Source organism: Ambystoma mexicanum, chromosome 6p, assembly GCF_040938575.1.
Source record: "Ambystoma mexicanum isolate Mex_15411 chromosome 6p, UKY_AmexF1_1, whole genome shotgun sequence".
In the NCBI taxonomy this organism is placed as follows: Eukaryota; Metazoa; Chordata; class Amphibia; order Caudata; family Ambystomatidae; genus Ambystoma; species Ambystoma mexicanum.
In genome coordinates this window covers 221,132,639-221,151,932 of record NC_090935.1, presented here as the reverse complement: position 1 = coordinate 221,151,932, position 19,294 = coordinate 221,132,639, and the positions used below count along the sequence as shown (strand labels likewise).

Below are 19,294 nucleotides of genomic sequence, written 5' to 3'. Positions count from 1 at the left end.
TGTCCACAGCACAGTTATGGTCTGCAATCCAGTCCACTGTGAAACCTTTGTTGTGGGTTGGGTCTGTGACTCTTCGGATGAAGCCCAAGTCGAGGAGTGTGTTAGGCAGAAACCTGTGCAGTTCCCTTAGGGACCACTGCAAAAGATTTAGGACTACAGGTGGTTGGCAGTAAACCCATTTGGTAGCAGTCTGTACCACCCAGATTTACCTGGTAGCTGTGGCTGAGCAGTCAGACTTCTCTCAAGATTAGTTAGGCAGTATATAGAGTATACACAATAGGTACAGAGATACAGTAGCACAAGCAAACACTGACCAGAGCTTTGGTGTAAAAGTATATAATTATTTTTTTAAAGACACACTTGTAAATTACACTATCACAAAAAGAGGTAAGTAAATTCAACACACTGTCACTATTATATATATATATATATATATACAACCCTAATTACTTATTAGACAAGTCTTAATGAGAAACACCACTTATTTTCAGACAGAGGTGAGCGCTTAACATAAGATGGCACTGTAATAAGTTATAGCAAAAGGGAGGGAAAAGGCAAAGTTATGAAAGCACACAAATTCCAATACTTTTCAAAGAACCACAGTGAGGCAGGTTAGGCAAAGTCTACTGGAGAGCAAGGAAGTTCAAATGCCAGGCACATTCTTAGAGAGAGCAAGCGAAATGTGTCCAGGATCACACACTGGGGTTATGCCCAAAAAGTCTTTGTAGATAGTTTGCAAAAGATTGAGATCAAGTCAGGAAAAGTTAGTTAACAGGCCCCAGGCTAACCCAGGTTAGAAAGTCATGGATTTACTGTCACCCAGAACGATCTGTTGCAAGGGAAGCCAGGCGGGACACAGAACCTGAAAATGGGAAGAACGCTCCAGCGGGGGCAGTTGTTCCTGGCAGCGGGTGCAAGTCGGTGTTTCGTCCAGAGGAAGAGGAGGTCTCGACGTGGAGGAAAGCTGAAGGTCGTTGCACTGCCAGGGAAGAAACCAGCCGCAGACTTTCCCAGTTACAAGGTACTACCCTTTTCTTCGCGGTAGCGGTAAACCTTGGTATTCTGGTTGCCGGGGTGCTTGGCACGGGCAAGGCGGCCACGAGATGGTCCAGGAAGGCGAAAAGACAGGCAAACTGGTTATCCCCACCGGTCAAAGGAAGAAGACTCTCCGGACTGGAGATCTCCTCTGTCGTCGAGAAAAGTGGTGAGACGGTTCAGCAGGGCTCCACCGGTGGTGTCGTCGTTGCAGGTCGGCTCGGCTTCTCCCTCCTCGGATTCTTTAGGTCCTGTGGCGACTTCTGAAGTTCCAGTCCCCAAAGCCCTGTTTTTATGCATAAAACCCCCATTCATTCAGCCTAGCTGTCACTCAAACATGCGAAGTGGTGAGCCGGGCGGCTCACCGCTTGGGCCAATCACACAAGAGTGCGACTTGAGTTGCCGAGGCAACTCAGTCCAGGGTGCCTAAACCCCCTCCCGCACCCCCTGTGGTACCCAGACAGAGTGGCACCACTTTTGGAGGCTTCTGTGGAGAAGCCCGCCAAAAAGTGGAACAAAGGGCTCGACTTGGGTTGGAGTCACAGAAGCGAACGCAAACGCCATTTTGGAACCAAGTTTCGGCAAAAAATACCAACCGGTGAATTTATATTAATTTAATAAACCGGTGGTATGTTCGAGGCTATTTTAAAAAGTGGTAGCCTCGAACAATGGGAAAATCCCATAGGAATATATTTGCGGTCGAATATAAAAAGTAGTATCCACTGCCACCAGCCAAAACTCGTTCGGGGGGACTGGACAGTGGCCCCTCGAACAACAGACCCCGGGGCAATCGAATTGCCCCAACCAGTACGTCCACAATATGATGGTTTGTACTGGTTCTGTTCACAATTTAAGACTAGTAAAGCCAATGGTGACTTTACATGCCCTGGGAGACAGTAGTCCGTCCCAGGGTATGGAGTCTGTTTGGGGGTCGCTACGACACCCCTGGGTTACGGTACGGAGGGTGCTGTGTAACCCACATACCAAAAAACACATGAAGCCCTACGGGGTAAAGGACCCCATAGCCCATAAAACACATACAAAGTCAAAGGAACACCTCAAATCATGTCTAAGAGTGGGAGGAAAAGAGTCTCACTCTTAGCAGGAGAAAACAATAAACCCCAAAAATCCAGCAAAGCTGCTGGGGGACTCACTAGGTTTGGGAAATGAGCCTTTACAGAGAATTCTCCCTAACAGAGTGCTTTATCAAGGGCCTTGCTTTGTTTGTCCTTATGGTCTCCAAGGCCCAGGTTGATGTCGCCTAGGAGCATGGTTTTGGTGTTGTTTTTTAGGTTGTCTCCTAGTTGGTGGAGAAGATTGGCTTGGAAGTCTAATATGGGGGCTGGGGGAGCAGTAGATGGCTTGTATGGTGATAGTGTTGTTGGGGGATAGGGCAAGTTTGATGGATAGAGCGTCAGTGTGCTCATCAGATGAAGAGCTAATTTGTCTGATGGTGAGGGAGTCTTTGATGTTGAGCGCTACACCACCCCCTTTGCTGGTGGTTCTGTTCTTGTGGAACTGGGTATATCCAGGAGGGAGTGCAAGACTGATGGGAGAGGCCTGAGGCTTCATGCAACCATGTTTCGGTGAGGGTGAGGATGTCCAGATCTAGGTCAATTATCAAGGCACAGTTAAGTTGTGGTTGAGAGGCTGGTGGAGTGGGTGCAATCTTGATCGGGCCTGTGGTGTGGTTGACCTTGGTGGAAGGTGGAATCTTGGGCACTGGTCTGGTGGGTGAAGGGGTGTGAGACTTGGGTTTGGGTGCAGATGGTCTGTGGCTAAAGCGGGCTCCTAGGAGTTGGTTTCTCAGGATGGTGTGCCTGGGGTGAGAGCTGGGCATGGAGGGAGATTTAGAGATGAGTGTTTTGGCTGGTAGGCTGCTAGGTGGGTTAGTGTGTTTGTCGAGAGGGCTAGGTGTCAAGCTGTGTGTGGTGGGGGGGCACAGAAGAAGGATGGCAGGAAGGGCGTAGGGGGGTGTGCTATTTGCGTGTGGTGGCGTCTGGTTCGCCCCGAGCAGATGGAAATGGCCTTCAGGTCTGTGGGGGTTGCTGCTCGAGCCAGGTGTGGCGGCGTGCATGGTGTGGGGTTTGGCAGTCTGGGTATGGCAGGCAAAATGTAAATACAAATAATGGGCAGTAAGGTGCCTGGCTGCACAAATAGCAGGGCAGGCAAAATGCAGATGCAAACAATAGGTAGTAAGGTGCCTGGCTGCACGAATAGCAGGACAGGCAAAATGCAGATGCAAACAATAGGCAGTAAGGTACCTGGCTGCTCAAATAGCAGGGCAGGCAAAGTGCAAATACAAACAATGCACAGTAAGGTACCTGGCTGCACAGATAGCAGGGTAGGCAAAATGCAAGTACAAACAATCTGCAGTAAGGTACCTGGCTGCTCAAATAGCAGGGCAGGCAAAATGCAAGTACAAACAATCTGCAGTAAGGTACCTGGCTGCTTAAATAGCAGGGCAGGCAAAATGCAAATACAAACAATGGGCAGTAAGGTACCTGGCTGCTCAAATAGCAGGGCAGGTAAAATGCAGAAGCAAACAATGGGAAGTAAGGTACTCGGCTGCATAAGCAGGGTAGGCAAAATGAAAATATTAATAATGAGCAGTATGGTACCTGGCTGGTCAGGTGGCAGGGTGGGTACTGAGAAGGCGGGAACAGTGTGCATTGTGGGCATATCACGCTGATGCAACAACGGAGCAGTGTTTGGTGCCGGTCATGAAGAATCAGTAGAGTAGCAGCTGTGTGCAGTGGTACAGATGGATGTTCGTATAGTCATTGCAGAACTCTGTGTGCTGCTATTAGAAGGATTACAGGTGCTTGAGTTGATATAGCCACTGTGTGGCAGATAGGCGGCTGATCTTTGCAAAGGTTGTAGAGACTGCGGGGGGTTGTAGATTTCGTGTGGCGTGTGGAGGGTCAGTGCGCACGAAGGAGAAGGGGGCCGAGGATGTGCACTGTAATGGGTAATAAGGGTACTCACTGAGAAGGCGCATGGTTGATGCTGCAGCGTGACATGCCATATATTGCATTGCAGCCTACACACTACAGACTGCGTTTTCTATGCAATAGGTACCATATCTTTTCTCCAAGTGTCTGTCCTGGATCAGGACCTTATGGTTAGTTCCTGATGTCCAAGCCAAACTCAAGAACATGCTGTTCAATAGAAACAATATTTTTCAGACAATGGCCCACAGATTACTGTACATATTCCAGGCCTCCATGGCCACAGTAAGTCCTTGGCATTGGCCTTTCAGCAGCCTTCGACCTCCGCTCAGGAGCGTTCTTTTTGACCATTCCGTTCTTTCACCCGCCATGGCAGGAGCCAGATGCCTGCCTGCAATATGCCGCCATGTCTCCTCTCCCACCAAGGTAGGTGGCTTTGCTGCCTCCATCGTCCCCATACCAAGCCACTGTGAATTGAACTTGATCCATTTGACTCCTGTGCTGTTGGGGATCTTCCTGTTTGTTGAGGTGTGGCATTGCACCAGCTAAAGCTCTTGGGCCTTTACAGGTCGTAACTGATGGTTTCCGTCTGTTTTCCTGGGTGTTCTCCCAACCTCCCTCCTTATGGCCCTTCAATGCCTCTGGCCCTTCCCTGTTGTCAGTGGTGCATCAGCTTCTCAGGAGGAGCACGGTAGAATGGGTGCCCTGTTCAGAGCGAGGTAAAGGCTTATACACCCAGGGGCGTGGCTTATCAGCCATGAGATAGGCTGTGTTTCTTTGTGACTCCCGAGGATCCGAAATGATCCTGGAACGCTCGTAAGAAGGAGATGTTCAGAATTCTCATACGGACCCATAGGTGTGTGAATGTGCACTGTATGCGGAGCACCACGTTGAAGCCAAATCCGCACTACAGGAAGAAAGTTATGCGCAAAATGAAAGAATGATGGAGTCCCGAGAAAACATGGGCAAGATGGCCGCCTTCTAAGAACAAAGGCATAGGAGCGCACATCTCGGAATCTTCGGCATGCCTGTACCGCAATTAGAGACAGTGGGGCATTTCTCACAAGGTCGTTTCGGTGACTGCAGGAGCTGAGACAGAACGTGGGCCGGACCCCAGTTACGAGAGAAGAAGATAAGGAGCAGCTCGTGCTAGCTGGGGGACGGTCCGATATCTCCTGACGGTCCGGTTGCCAGCCCAGGAGCCGATGACGGGGAGTGTCCACTGGCGCACTGGCGCGTATACAGAACGGACATGGGAGTTGCTGGTCTTATCATGCCCAAGGAGATGTGTGCCCAGAAAAAGAACTGAACCGCTCCTAGCCTGCAGTGTACAAATCGGAATCAACTCTCCCTCCTCTGGACACTTAACAGGAAGGAGAAAGCCGCTGAGAAAAGGATACAGCATCTGTGAATCGAGGGTGTGTACTACGCAGGCAGGCTTTAAGATTGTAACTGTAACACTCGAAGCGCTGTGCCGACGCCCCGAGGGAAATAAAGGAGCCCAGCATTTGCACTGACCCGCGCAGCTCCGGAAAAGCACGGCAAGAGGATACTTTGTCCCCTGAACGCGCGGCGGCAACAACAGACCCGGCACACCTTTTGGAGGGGGGATTCCCTCTCGATCCACGCACAGAGGGTGATGTAGGCAGCAGAGCCATTTGGGAAACAAAATCTGTGTGCTAAGGGGTTATTTATTTCTATTTATTTATTTGTATTTTTAAAGCACCCATCAGCCCAAGGGCATTGTGGCACTGTTACAGATATACATTGCTGGTTACAAGTAAAGCTTAATAGTTACATTGAAGTTTGCATTTACAGTTCATCTTAAAGTTACATAGAAATTGCATTTACAGTAGAGCTTAGAGTTTCGACGGACGAGGAGAGCTTGGAGGCTTAGGGTGTAGTGAGGGTTACATGAATAGTGTGGTTTTGAGGGATTTGCGAATGGGGTACAAAGAGGGTTCTGCTCTAGGTGTGTTGGGGAGGGCATTCCAGAGTTTAGGTGCTATGTGGGGGAAGCCAATGCCACCGGCGTTGCCTCTTTTTATGGAGGGTTATGCCACTTGTATTGCTGTAACAACCAGGAAGGAACATTAATCAGACCTCCGGACACCGTGATCGTCTGCGTTGCTGGAACACGTAGGAGCCTGGCAAATGGGTGCAACACTATAGCCACAAGTGAAACGGACCAACCGCACAATGGAGGAAGCCACAAGAGAAAGACAAGGAACTGAGAAGCTGGTGGCTGGGTGTCCAATGAGACACAGGGAGGCAAAACTCATGAAATGCCATATGGGTAACATTTCAAGTCAGAACAGCACAGCACGGGGGAGCGTTGGGGAGAGCAACCCAAACGCTCAGGAGAGACGCTAGCTCCAGGAGGCGGAACGCACAAGCACCCTAAGCATAAGCAGGAGCGTAGCAGATGCCCAGCATAGGCTGACTAGCCAAAAGGGAGACTGACTGGCCCCAGGCCAATGGCGAACAGTAGCTACCTCCAATAAGAGGAATCTAGACCTGTGGCCTGGAGGCTGGACGTGAGCAGAGGCACAAAACAGTGGACGGAACACACAAGGTGATACTTTCATACTGCGCAGCACAGTTAGTGGCCCTTGGATGACCAGGTGGCAAGCGGAATCTGGGCACCATGAGACAACTAGACAAAACGAGGTCGGCAACACACAACGTGGGGACCATCCCTGAAACAGTAATGGCCACTAAGCTGATTAAGGCTAAAGGGAAGCAGTCCAGGATGGAGGAGTTTGCCAAATCCCCACAGACAATGGAGATGGGGAAGAATAAGTTCGAGTTTGGAAGGTGGGGGAGTTTTGAGAAGTGCGAAAAGGCAAGCCTACCACTATAAACCACTGGGTACAAAGAGGAAGAGGGGAGTGGAAGCGGGGGAGAAGGGTACGGATGAGATGGGACACCTGAAGATAGTGACCTGGAATGTCAGGGGGCTCAATAGCTATTTGAAACGAAACAAGGTCATGATGTACCTGAAAAGGCAGAAAATAGATATTGCCTTGCTACAGGAGACTCACCTGACCAGGGATAAACTCGAAGTGGTGGTAAAGAAGTGGAAAGGGACCACCATAGGAGCAACATATTCGACATATGCCAGAGGGGTTATAACATGGATGGCACCGCATGTCCCGTTTAAGCTGCTACAGTCCCCTATTGAGTCTGACGGGAGGATGGTGTTATTAAGAGGGCTAATAGAAAGTAGAGAGGTGAGCATTATTAATACATATGCCCCAAATCAGGATGCCATTAGTTACTTCAGGAGTCTATATGGCAAGATCAGCCCGTATACTGATTGTGCAGGTATATGGCGAGGGGACTTTAACTGCACATTAGACCCCAAGCTTGATAGATCGGACAAGAAGTTTGAGAGGCCTACCCCAGTAGCTAAGCCTATGAGGGCCCTGTTGAGTGATTTCCGTTTGGTGGATGTGTGGAGAGTGCACCACCCCCAAAATAGGGAGTACTCTCACTACTCTGCCCCCACAAAACCTACACACTCGACTAGATTACATATCTGCTACATCAGAGTTTTTTGGGGGAAATGATGAAGTTGGGACACAAAGCAGTGGTCCTTTCAGACCACGCTCCGTTGATAGCGACATGGCAATACTGACCTCCTAGGGTGAGGATCCCGACCTGGAAAATTGAGAGCCGAAGCACTGAAAGACACAGTGTCTAAGAAAGACCTGAGAAGAGAAATACAAGAGTTTTTTATTTTATTTTATTTTTTTAAACTTTATTTCTTATTTCCAACAAGAAAGAAACATATCAAGTACAAAGCAAATGTTACTAGGCCAGCAGACTATCATCCAGGTATCAACATAAACTTGAACCAAAGAATACAATAAACAATAACCTAGAAATACATATTAACCCCAACACATTTAATCACATAGCCATGAGTGGTGGCCTGACATTCCCAAACATAACAGACAAGAGTTTTTTAACCACAACACCGGAAGTATAGATTCAGCTGGCACATTGTGGGAGGCATTCAAGGTGGGGGTGAGTGGGGCGGCGATATCCAAATCCAAAGGACTGCAGGGCTGGATAATACATGAATTACACAGAGTAGAAAAGAGAATGGATACCATAAGGCAGGAGGGTGGGGGTTCCCCAGAGGAGGTTGAGACCATACGGCAATTACAACAAGACTGCAGAAAACACTGGCATAGACTATGCAACGTAAACTATAAAAAAATACATAGAAAGGCAACACGCAGAGGGAGATAATCCAGGCAGATTGTTAGTACAAGAGCGAGACCCCCAGACAAGCAATTAGAGTGGTATATGGAGAGGATGCTCAGTTACTAGACGCCCAAGAGGGTGTGAACGAATGTTTTTTGAAGTATTATCAGCGATAGTACATGGATGTTACGAAGGGGGAGGAAATTGACGCGAGAGAAACACTGGCAGATATTAATCTTCCTAAACTCGAGATAGAGGAAAGGGACAACTTAGAATCTCCGATCACACTAGAAGTACTAGAGGAAGTGTTCAAACTACAGCCCATAAAGCCCCGTGAGCGGATGGACTTCCAAGTGAATTCTACAAGACATACAGGTCGGATCTGCTCCCCCTGGTGCTAGCAATGTTCAATGGGGCGTTTGACAGAGGGACGCTGCCAGAGTCCCTCAGAGAAGCGATCATTATTCCGCTCCTTAAGCCTAATAAACCAAGCACTGACTGGACAACTGTCCATGCTTAACCAAGACAGTAAGATACTTACAGCAGTGATGGCTAATAGGCTGAGACGAGTTATCAATAAACTCATAGATCCTGACCAGACTGGGTATGTTCCGCGCAGGAGCATATCCGACAATCGTAGGAGGCTCCATCATGTTATAGAACAGACAGAGGGGAACTCCCAGGAGGTTGCAATAATTTCACTGGACGCAGTGAAGGCCTTCCACTCGGTCAAATGGCCATGGTTGACAGTTGTCCTGGAAGAATATGGTGTTGGGCCCACATATTTGAAGTGGGTCCAGCTGTTGTACAGCAGGCCATTGGCTAGAGTCAGAACAGGAGCTACCATCTCAGAACAATGGCAACTAAGTAGGGGTACTAGACAGGGATGCCTGTGGTCCCCAATGTTGTTTATTTTAGCACTTGAACTCCTGGCAATATACTTGAGGCAGGCATATGGAGAAGTGGGTAGTAATACGATGGGAGGGCGACATCTGATATCGTTGTATGCAGATGATATGCTGCTGTACCTGAGGTATCCTGAGGAGAACCTGCAGTATATTTTGGAAGTTATGGAGCAAAATGCGGTGCTGTTTGGCATAACAGTAAATCCCAAGCAATCATGCATATTTCCCACTCGGTAGATATGTTACATTATACAGCCTGTTGAATAGACAGGCGGAATTATATTTGTTTAAATACATCAGGGCTATTATGATCAGTGGGGTAAGCCGCAAGATCAATAATATGTAAACTAAAGTCCAAACCTGCATGTCCTCTGTGATGCATGAGGGCACATTACATATGAAGAAAGAGATAAGCTTCATAAGGGCACCTACAGTAACAATTATCCCCAAATCAGTTAAAGAGCTTGAATAAAGTTCCTCCTATTGTGATACAGAAGTTGTCCTCTGCTAAATTGGGTGCTAAAGAACCTGGAAAGTTTTTATGAAAATCTGCAGGGAATCTGTCCCGCTGGGGGGTCTTATGGGGTTTTTAATTTCTTTCAGGATTTCTTTGTTAGAATTCTCAAGATATTCTCTAGCTGCTTAGGATATCCGGGGAATAGAAGTCCATTTCAGGTAGGTCTTTTGTAGATCTTCTTGGGGAATTTCAGCAGTGTAAAGTGTTAGTTGAATTATTTAAAGGTACCAAGCTAATCTCTTGACGTTATTGTCCGTTTTCCTCTGGTGAATAATAAACATCTGCTAAATCATTCTGTTCGTTTTGTTGATCCCTTTGTCGTACCACCCTGTACACTTTCCAGTTAACTTTGGCATTGACCCAAGGGCTTGGATAGACTGGATTCCCTCGTCTCAGAGTGTCCTCTGCTTTTGGGACATGGTCAGGACCTTTGCGTTGTTACTGCAGATAGCAGAGTCGTCCACTCATAAAAAACACAGGTTCATGCTTACATGGACCAACAGACACAGAGACACGTTGGCACACACATTCATGTAAAGTCACACACATAGACAGAAGAGAAACATACCTGCTTAAAGTCCATAGTAAAGCATGTTCCTATACCTATGCAGAACCACATGGATATAGAAATACAGGCACAGAGAATACCATTAGACATGCATGCACACACACACACACACACACATGACACAGTTACACTCAGGTGGCGAGAGAGAGTAAAACGCAAGCACACTCACTTCCTACCCTTGAGCAGCATGACCTGCCTTAAGGCTGCTACCTGTAGCCTTTGTCTTCTACAGAGTTCATGCTCTATTTCCCTCCTCCCTCAACTGCTTTAAAAAATCATTGACTCTAGTGCAGTACAGTTTGAATGTTTACTTTTTTTTCCGATACTTATAATTGCTTTCTGTATATTTCTAATGCAAAGTTCTGATTATATATATTTTTTTAAAGGTTTTATTAGTTTTATTCAAACCAACCAACAATACAAACCAAACACGCAGTGCAAATTACAACCGTTACATTACACATCATTTAGTGTCTAACCACTGCTCCCTCAACCCCACCCCCCTTTACGAGCCTAAGTGTTCTTCACATTCAGTATCTGCTTCATGTGACAGGGTCTCGCTTTCCTCGAATTCCGCTGGATCCAATATTGTTCCGAACAGTTCTGCTATTAGTAATTTCCATGCCATCAGGGTGCCCACTTCTTCTTCCCCACTCATGCTACTCGCCTCTTGCCATACCTCCGTTTCAGCCTCCGCCCATTTCTGTAACTCCCTCCACCACACCTCCACCCGTGGCTTGTGACACTTTTTCCATCCCATGGCAATCCTCCGCTTTGCAAGCACAGATGCCAAGTCTTTCAGTTTCCCAACATGTTTAAGCTTCTGTGATCTGGGGAACCCTCCCAGCAGGCAGGCCCAAGCAGTGTCTATGACAAGCGTGACCCCCTTCTCTGCTAGTTTTTGCGCCACTTCTCCCCAGAAACACTCAATTACTGGGCATGACCAAAACATATGTGTCATGTCCGCATTTTCCTTATCGCACTTGGGGCATGCCTGTCGTTCAGCATTTCCGAACTTAGATATCCTCAGAGGAGTCATATATGCTCTGTGTGTTATATATAGCTGTATTTGTTTTAGTCTGGCATTTCTTGACACTTTCTTGTGGTATCCCAGGGCACGTTCCCATACCCCATCCTCCATCTGGGCTCCCACCTCTGCTTCCCAGTCAAATCACAGATGTCAGTTCTTTCCCAACCTTAGTCATCACCATCTCATACAATCTAGAAATCCCATGCCCCCCCCCCCCTCCGTTATGTCATATATTGTCCCCATACTAGCATCTGGTTACTCTATCAACACTGTTTCAGGCCATGTTTTCCGAATATTTTGCACCAACCTATAATACGTAACATATTGGCCCATATGCAATCCCACCTCCTCCCCAAGACCTTCAAAATCTCTGATGGTCCCCTCTTGCCAAATATCCCCTAACGTTACCAGCCCAACCGATTCCCAGTAGGTCCTAATAAGCAACCTCAGTTGCCCATCTCCCCCTGCTAAAGCAACCAGCGGCACCTGCGGGGAGCACGGGAATGGGTACCATGCCACAGGAAGTCCCTACACAAACTGTTCAATTTAGCAAAAAACTTCTTAGGTATCATATATGGAATATTACTAAAGTAATGTAGAAGCCTAGGCAGGACCACCATTTTAAGCATTGCCCCCGTCCCATCATTGCTAGGGGCAACTAAAGTTCTGATTATAGATAATGCTTTAAAAGTCCGCTTGCAGGTGGAGATCCGAGAGCCCATTATTGCCAGAGTTAAATGGTTTAGTAAAGAGGACCTTCCACCTTTCCAGCCTTATTTAAGCATGTAACCATAGTTCCTATTCTCAAAAGAAACCTTGCTTAATCCTACACTTCCCTCTAGTTTCAGACCCATCTCTTTTCTTACTTTCTTGTATAAACCTCTTGAAAGTGATTTTACATCCAAATCTTGTTTTTCAATTTGCACTCAGTGCCTTCTCTCTATCCATCTGACTTTCATCCATCCCATTCTGCTGAATACTAAAAATGCCTTCTGCACATCTCAAATTCTCTCCTCTCTGTGCAGTACAACAAACTGTCTTCACACTTCTTGATCTTTCAGCTGCATTTGGCACGTTGGACCACCCTACTCTCCTATCTTCCCTAAATAAAAAAAGGTAGCAGGCGCCCCTCCCTCGAACGAACATGGCCTGATAACCTGTTCAGTGGTTTTTAACCACTTTGAGAGTTCGCAGCCATCTGCTTTTTGCTCACTGTACCTTTCACAGATGGGAAATATTCATTTGCATGTCAGTCTTTGTCCCGCACCACATGGGCAGTCCAGCACCGAAATGCTATGAGAATTCCCTTCTGAACAAGAGTACCAACTGCAACGCCATACACGTCTTTCAGCCTTATTGGGCCTCATCAATGGGTTGAATCTGTGCCTCTCTGAGCACAGTGATCAGGGAGTCCACATCTGGTTGCCCCCAGGTAACTTAGGGTGACCAACCCGAAGTTCCTTCCAAAAATACAAAAAAGGTAGCAGGTGCCCCTCTCTCGAAAGAACACAGCATGATAACCTGTTCAGTGGTTTTTAACCACTTTGAGAGTTTGCAGCCATCTGCTTTTTGCTCACTGTACCTTTCTCCTATCTTCCATAACCTCTCTTTGGGTCTTAGGATCCTTCTAGCAGTGGTTTCGTTCTGACTGCTCTTTCTTTGTCTGCTGGGCTTGCGAACCATTTTACTCGCGTCCTCTACTCTCCCGCGTCACCAACTGCTCTGTTGTTGGTCTGTTTAATTTGTCTCTCTATACACTTCCTCTCTCTTTCTTGAGCGACTTCTTTCATCTTTCTCCTCTCCGATCGACCCTCCCAGGTCCAACTTGGGTCCTTCCTCTCCTCTATCTCTCTCTCTACCTGTGGTATCGCGCAGGGGTCTAACCTCTCTCCCTGGCTTTTCAACCAATACCTGGCACTTCTTGCCCACTGCATTGCCGTTCAGTGCCCCAACTTTCAGTGCTATGCAGATGACACTCAGCTAATTTTCGGGCTCCCTTCAGCCGCCTCTTCTTCTCTCATCTCTGACTGTCTGTCTGCTATCCAGGAGTGGTGTGTCGTCAATGATATCTGCCTTAATGCCAATAAGACTGAGATTCTCCTCATCGGCACACCCACCCACTCCCTCCTTTCCCGTCACTTTCTGGCCGGCCTCTCTTGGCCCTCTTCCTGCTCCAACCTGTGAGGCTAAAAACCTCGGGTCATCTTCGACGCCACACTCTCCTTCTCTCCTCATATCCCTGACATCTCTAAGAAGTCACACTAACAGCCGCACCTCCTCAGAGGTGTTCTTCCTTTCCTCTCCTTCCCCCAGAAGCTCACTGTCTCCAGACTTGTCCTTGGCCTCAAGCCCAGGAATCGTATCTCTCCAGGACTGAAATCTCTGCACTGGCTCCCAGTGGCGGCAGCGAGGATGAAGTTCAAAACCCTTTGCATTGTCCACAAGGCCTTCTGGGGCCTCGATACCTTCAACTCTCTTTTTCTAAATATCTTCCTGCTCAAGCTCATTGCTCATCCGCCTCCAACTCTCTCAGGGTCGGTCGCTTCTCCAAGCAACGAGTTGGTGGTGGATCTCTCATCGGCTGGGGCCTCCCTCTAGAACAGCCTATCTGCCACTCTGAAACTTGAGGAGAACCATCCCCGGTTCCGGAAGCACCTCAAGACCTTCCTCTTTGCTTCTGCTTTCTCTCCTCCTCTCCCCTGCCGAACTCCTGGCTGAAATTGCACTGGTCACCTGGCTACCCTCAGTTCCTGGGCCCATGTCCCCTCCCCGGCAGTTGCACACCTGCACTGCCCCCCTGGCAACCCTTGCACTCTGGTGCTTTTTCTGTATCCCTACAGCCCCCTACCAGCACCGGACACCTGATCTCTGCACTTACCCTTGTACCTGCCACTAGCAGGCTGCACCTCTTATATTTTTTGTTCTTATTTATTGTTTTTATTTATGCACTGGTTATCCCATGTGCTGCACTTCCCCTCCCCCTTCCCCTTGCACGTTTCCCTACCCCTCCTCCCCTGCACTTGCACGATCTCAATGTCACCTGGCCTAGTAAGATCGTTGTGTGTCTTCCCGCTGTTCCCCTCCCTTGCCTCGTCGCGCCTTGAAACACTTGTGTATAGGCACGTTATAAATGCCATATCATATCTATTGCGAGGATTAACATGTTTTCTTATCTTTTTTCATCCTTTTCTCACTCCCTCCACTCCACTGTTTCCGCTCGTCTTCCTGTATCTAATCTTGGATGCACGCTTACTTTCTTTGACTTAATAGCTCTCAAATAGATTCTCTTCTTTGCTACTCCTGCCTCTTTTTCCTGGCCTCCAGTTTTCCCCCAATCTGTCCCCTGCTTCCCCTTTCATCATTAACCATTCTTTCTTTGCAATCATCCCTGTGCCCACTGTAAGAGAGCAAAAAACGGCTCAAACACAATGGTGTCATATTTTTGGGTACAGACTTTTATTAATCATGAACTAATTGTAAAAAGCCCTTCTATCCCTAAAGCTAAAAGGGATTTCCCTGCCTCAAAGAAACTAGTGAAATTGTCCAAAATCAAACAAAATCTGTCACTGTTGTGTCTTGGAAACCTACTTCTGTTCCTAACACTCACAACTTAAACCAAATGTACAAGGATGATCTGTTGCCAAAGTAAAGTGTTCACGGTAGTTCCAACAAACGGAAAGGTTCCCAGTCTCTCAGCAATCAAAAGTGATGAAATCATAAGTATAGGATTCCAAGGATAGGGTTGTGCTCCTTTCCCATAGACGTCTTCTAGTTTCATTCCCTCTGGGCCTCAGAGCCCTGTATCCTTTTAGTTAACTGTCACTAGGTAATTCACAAGGATATAGTTCTCAGATTGACAGCTTTTATCCCACCAATTTAGCTCACTTCCCTACCAGGCATAGGATTATGTCCTTTTCACTTGCAGGGTCCTTGGCCTTCTTGTTCTCAACTTCTTATGGGGGTTCAGTTCCCAGACTTGCAAGGATCTGAATGGCTTGATTTACTCTCCTGCCACGCTGTTGTCCTCCTGCGGTCTGTGTCTCTTTCTCTTGGGTCCCAGACCCTCTTGTTCCCTGTTACTTCAGGTCTTTGCCTTTCACATGGGTGTCTATCCCAGACTCACAACATAGGATTGTATCTGCTTGGGTTACTCTCCTGCCAAGCATACAACATCCCCTGTTTGCTCCTTCTTCACTCAGGGTCCCAGAGTCTCTTATTCATGGCTTCTCATATGGGTGCAGGGTCCCAGACTCACGCTTCATTGTTGTATCTGTTTAATTCACTCTCCTGCCAAACATATGAATCCTCTCCCCTGGTTATTCTCGGGGTCCCAAAACCTCTTATACTTCGACTTTGCGAGTCGTGGTGCCCACACCCATATCAATGTCCCTTCAGGGTCCCAGACCCTCTTATTCCTCGGGGTCCCAGACACCCTTTTGATTTCACTTTCATATGGGTGCGGGTCCCAGACTTGCAATGTCCCTTCAGGGTCCCAGACCTCTTCACTCCCTTGCTTCCCCTGACCTCCAATGCCTCTCTGGTAACCTGTGTACATGTTAGCTTCTTTATTGTAGGTACTAGCGATTCCAGAGCAGCTGCGTTGTTCCTTGAGGCTCCAGTACTGTTCGGGTAAGCAGCAGGCTCTGCAGCAGCCCTGCAGACATTTGACACTGCGCAGCTGCGCGTCCTTCCTCGCAGGTGCTTCACCGGGGCCGGAGATGCCCAGAGGTTCATCAAGGAAGCAGCGCAAGGGTCCTTCCAGCCAGGACCAGGTTTGTGTTCTCCCTTTTCTCTGTTCACAGCTTCCCTTTCAGCTCCTGTCAGCTCGCCCAGTGCACAGCTCCCACATTTCCTCCTTGGAGGATCGTTCTCTATCTGCGTCGCAGCTGAGCTCATTTTGAAATCCTGTGCTGGTTTATTGCTTTTGCTTGGGCCATTGACATCTTATTCTTCACAGTACTTCTTTTAAAACTAGATGTAAAATACTTGGTTGGTATTTTAGTATTTTAGTCTTGTCAAGTATATTATTTTGACTAATTTGACAATAAAACACATTGGCTCTGGCTAAAGGGGAGGAAGGAGGGCTTGGTAATGAAGAAGGGGTTAGTGGCCCTGAAGCGGAGGCATACCACGTTTCCTGAGAATAGTCGCCCCCAATCCCATAGGGAGCTTCCTTCCCAATGTGACCCTCTCTCGACTAGAGGTGAACACTTGTTACAGTCTCATTGTATTAGTGTTATAAAATAATACAATTGAAATGACTAAATAGAGTTTGTCTCACCATCCAGGATAAAGTGATAAAACTACATTGTAGAAGCAATCTGCCCGAGAAATGATGTATTGGACGCTTGTTTGTATTAAATGATCTGGGCATGTCCAGTGGTTGCTGAATTTTGGAATAGAAATTGTTACTGATGGTAGCTAGGGTACAACCCAACAGTGTGTCATTTGTTTTGAATGAAAAAATTGCCCAAGTAGTCTTATGAACTGATGTCAATTGCTTTGTTGATTGCCAAAAAGGTACACTTGTCGCATGGAAAGGTAAATCATCGCTTTTGATAAAAGTTTGAAAAAATTGATCGGGTGCAATCATTGTGAAGAAGCATACTACGAATTACTCAAAACCAAAGTACAACCCTAACATGTTTGGACACCCTTGCAAATTACTTAGCATGGTATTGATGAACCAGGTAATTTCCACAGAGACACAGGGGTGACACTATGGTTACACTTATAGAGGTTACTGCAAGTGTTCATTATTCAATAGCATTTAAAGGACAAAGTTAGAGTGGATTACTCATACATTTCTGCTATCAACTCTTTACATTTATTTTAAGGACACTTTTTTTCATCACATAAGGTGTTAGAATCATGTATGATGTTCCCTACAGAAGGATAATGGGAAATGGGCTATTAATGGAACATTGCCATCAGTTGCACTGCGAGCATTAAATCCTTGAGACATAGAGCAGCCTTATCCTATCTCATGGACTTCTGCCTTTTTTTGTCAGATGTAGCAGATTTTAAAAAGGTACTGTAATTCATACCATGCAATTTTCCATTCCCCTCCACTATTCATATAAACCATACTTCAGAAAGTATATTTTCAACATATATCTGAAATATGCCATTATTATGTATTTGTAATAGAATTGCAGTGCAATGAGTCACACATTTGTAAATGTATACCAGTCTGTGAATATGAATGTGATGTTCATAGTGCTTCTTTTTCCCCTGAAATAATATTGCCCTCTGTGTTTCCTTTAGGCTTTTCAATGTACTTACTGTTTGGCTGGAGGATGAGAATTTTCAGAAAGGAGATGTCTACGTCCCTTCTTTAACAAAGAAGTATGATCCTCACCGGCTGGCGAAAGTTATGCTAAATGATCAGGTAAAATAGACTGCTTTTTGTATATTTGATTCAAAATCTGACGGTGTCAAAATTGCATTCCTAATGCAAAACAAATTTCTTGTGACGCAGACGTGTGCGCTATTCGTTCACTTTGTGTCAAACTTGCTTTCTATGCATCTAATTATCTCTGAAATCCCAAGTGTGCGTCAGTCGCAGGGATATGGGTAAAACCTCTCTCATGCTTTATCAAATATGTTTATGACCCTGGAGCCATTGCCGCTTTAAGTGTAAGCACAAAACAGAGCATGTCATTTCTGTTGCTACTAAATTCTATGTTCAGATAATTTAGGAGAAAGTGAGTCTTAGTTTCAGGTGGCTATTGGATGACTGCTTTGGGAAGCCTTCCAGGGAGTGGAAGCAGAAGGAAGACATTTTTCTATCAGAGGTTCTGTAGAGAGGATATGCGTCATCATGTAATTGGGATGTGTTTGAGTTAAAACATTAATAAAATAGAAAGGTTTTTAGATATTTAGGGTGCTTGACAAAAAGGGAGCTGTGATACTAGGGGCATGAGGACCTAAGAAGCAAACTGAATACAAAGTGAATTATAGTGCTGTAAACCTAATTAAAAGAATACAAATAGAAAAAAACATTGATACAAATTAAACATTTTCAGAACAACTCAAATCACAATACAGGAATGTAAATCTAGAGAGTACCAGAAATAGAAATAGAAAGTCCATACTATTTCTATTTCAATTTTCCACAAAAACCTTCAGACATTTCCTAACAAACCGATAGTTCAGAAGGGCTTGCAAGCTGGGAAGCAGTTATTCTAAAGGTAACTCCCAGTGGACTAAATGTTCCTGTCAAGTCTTTTCTGCATCTTAGCACATCCCTACAGTGTACATATTCTGGCAATAAAATCCCAGACCGCTCCCTGAGATCTGCAGCTTCTATGCAAAATATACTGTGTGAACATGATGAACTGCTCTGTAGTTCAAGCAAGGGAATATAAACTTGGTGATATGCTCAAGTAACTTATAGGGTTTAGTCTTGTGCATGTAATGTTCTTCCCCCAGGGCTGCTCATTTATATGACCCTGCAGATGTTTTGCACTATAACTCAGATCATTCTTCACAATTAATCATGCTGGCGAGTGACCATGAGAGTTGAAGTCCAAAACATCTGGATGACCACATAATGAGTAACCATGAAATTGTCTTTAGGAAGCCGACCATAGTAGCCTGGACCACTGATATTGCACCATTACATTTTGCAAATAGACTTGCTTATTAGTTGATGGATTTTTGGATCGAGGAACTTGTTTTGAAGGCTACATATGTGATAGGTTGTGTTGTATATTTGGCTCTAAAACGTCTGTGCTGTCATTCAAAGATCTATTCACTTTAATTTCCCTTGAGGTGTTTGTATTCCTTGTCTTCACATAAATACCATCAAAGCACATCATGTTTTTTCTTAATTTGCTGCAGGATTTATTTAGTTTTTTTTTTTCTTTCCCATCTTGCTTCTGGGACATCATGCTTTGTTCAGATCCATCCAAAAGTAATCATTTTTTTCTTAAAGAAGTGCCAGAACTGTGTCAAAAAGAATATTAGCCAAAAAAGATGCTCATCATTTTGTTTACAGTTTTGAGCCACATTATCTTTTATTAACCTGAAAAATTGTTGTAAAAAGACCTCTGTCGGGGGCGTGGTTTG

The 19,294-nt window shown here is 46.1% G+C and overlaps 1 protein-coding gene across 1 annotated transcript in view; it reads left to right on the top strand.

The window, feature by feature from the left end:
• EPG5 (ectopic P-granules 5 autophagy tethering factor) overlaps positions 1 to 19,294 on the top strand; it is a 2,517,217-nt gene that overhangs the window by 1,313,857 nt on the left and 1,184,066 nt on the right. Inside the window, exon 24 of the mRNA XM_069626898.1 lies at positions 17,489 to 17,612. Within this exon, the coding sequence (XP_069482999.1) occupies positions 17,489 to 17,612 (124 nt within the window). The remainder of the gene's footprint in view (positions 1 to 17,488; positions 17,613 to 19,294) is intronic.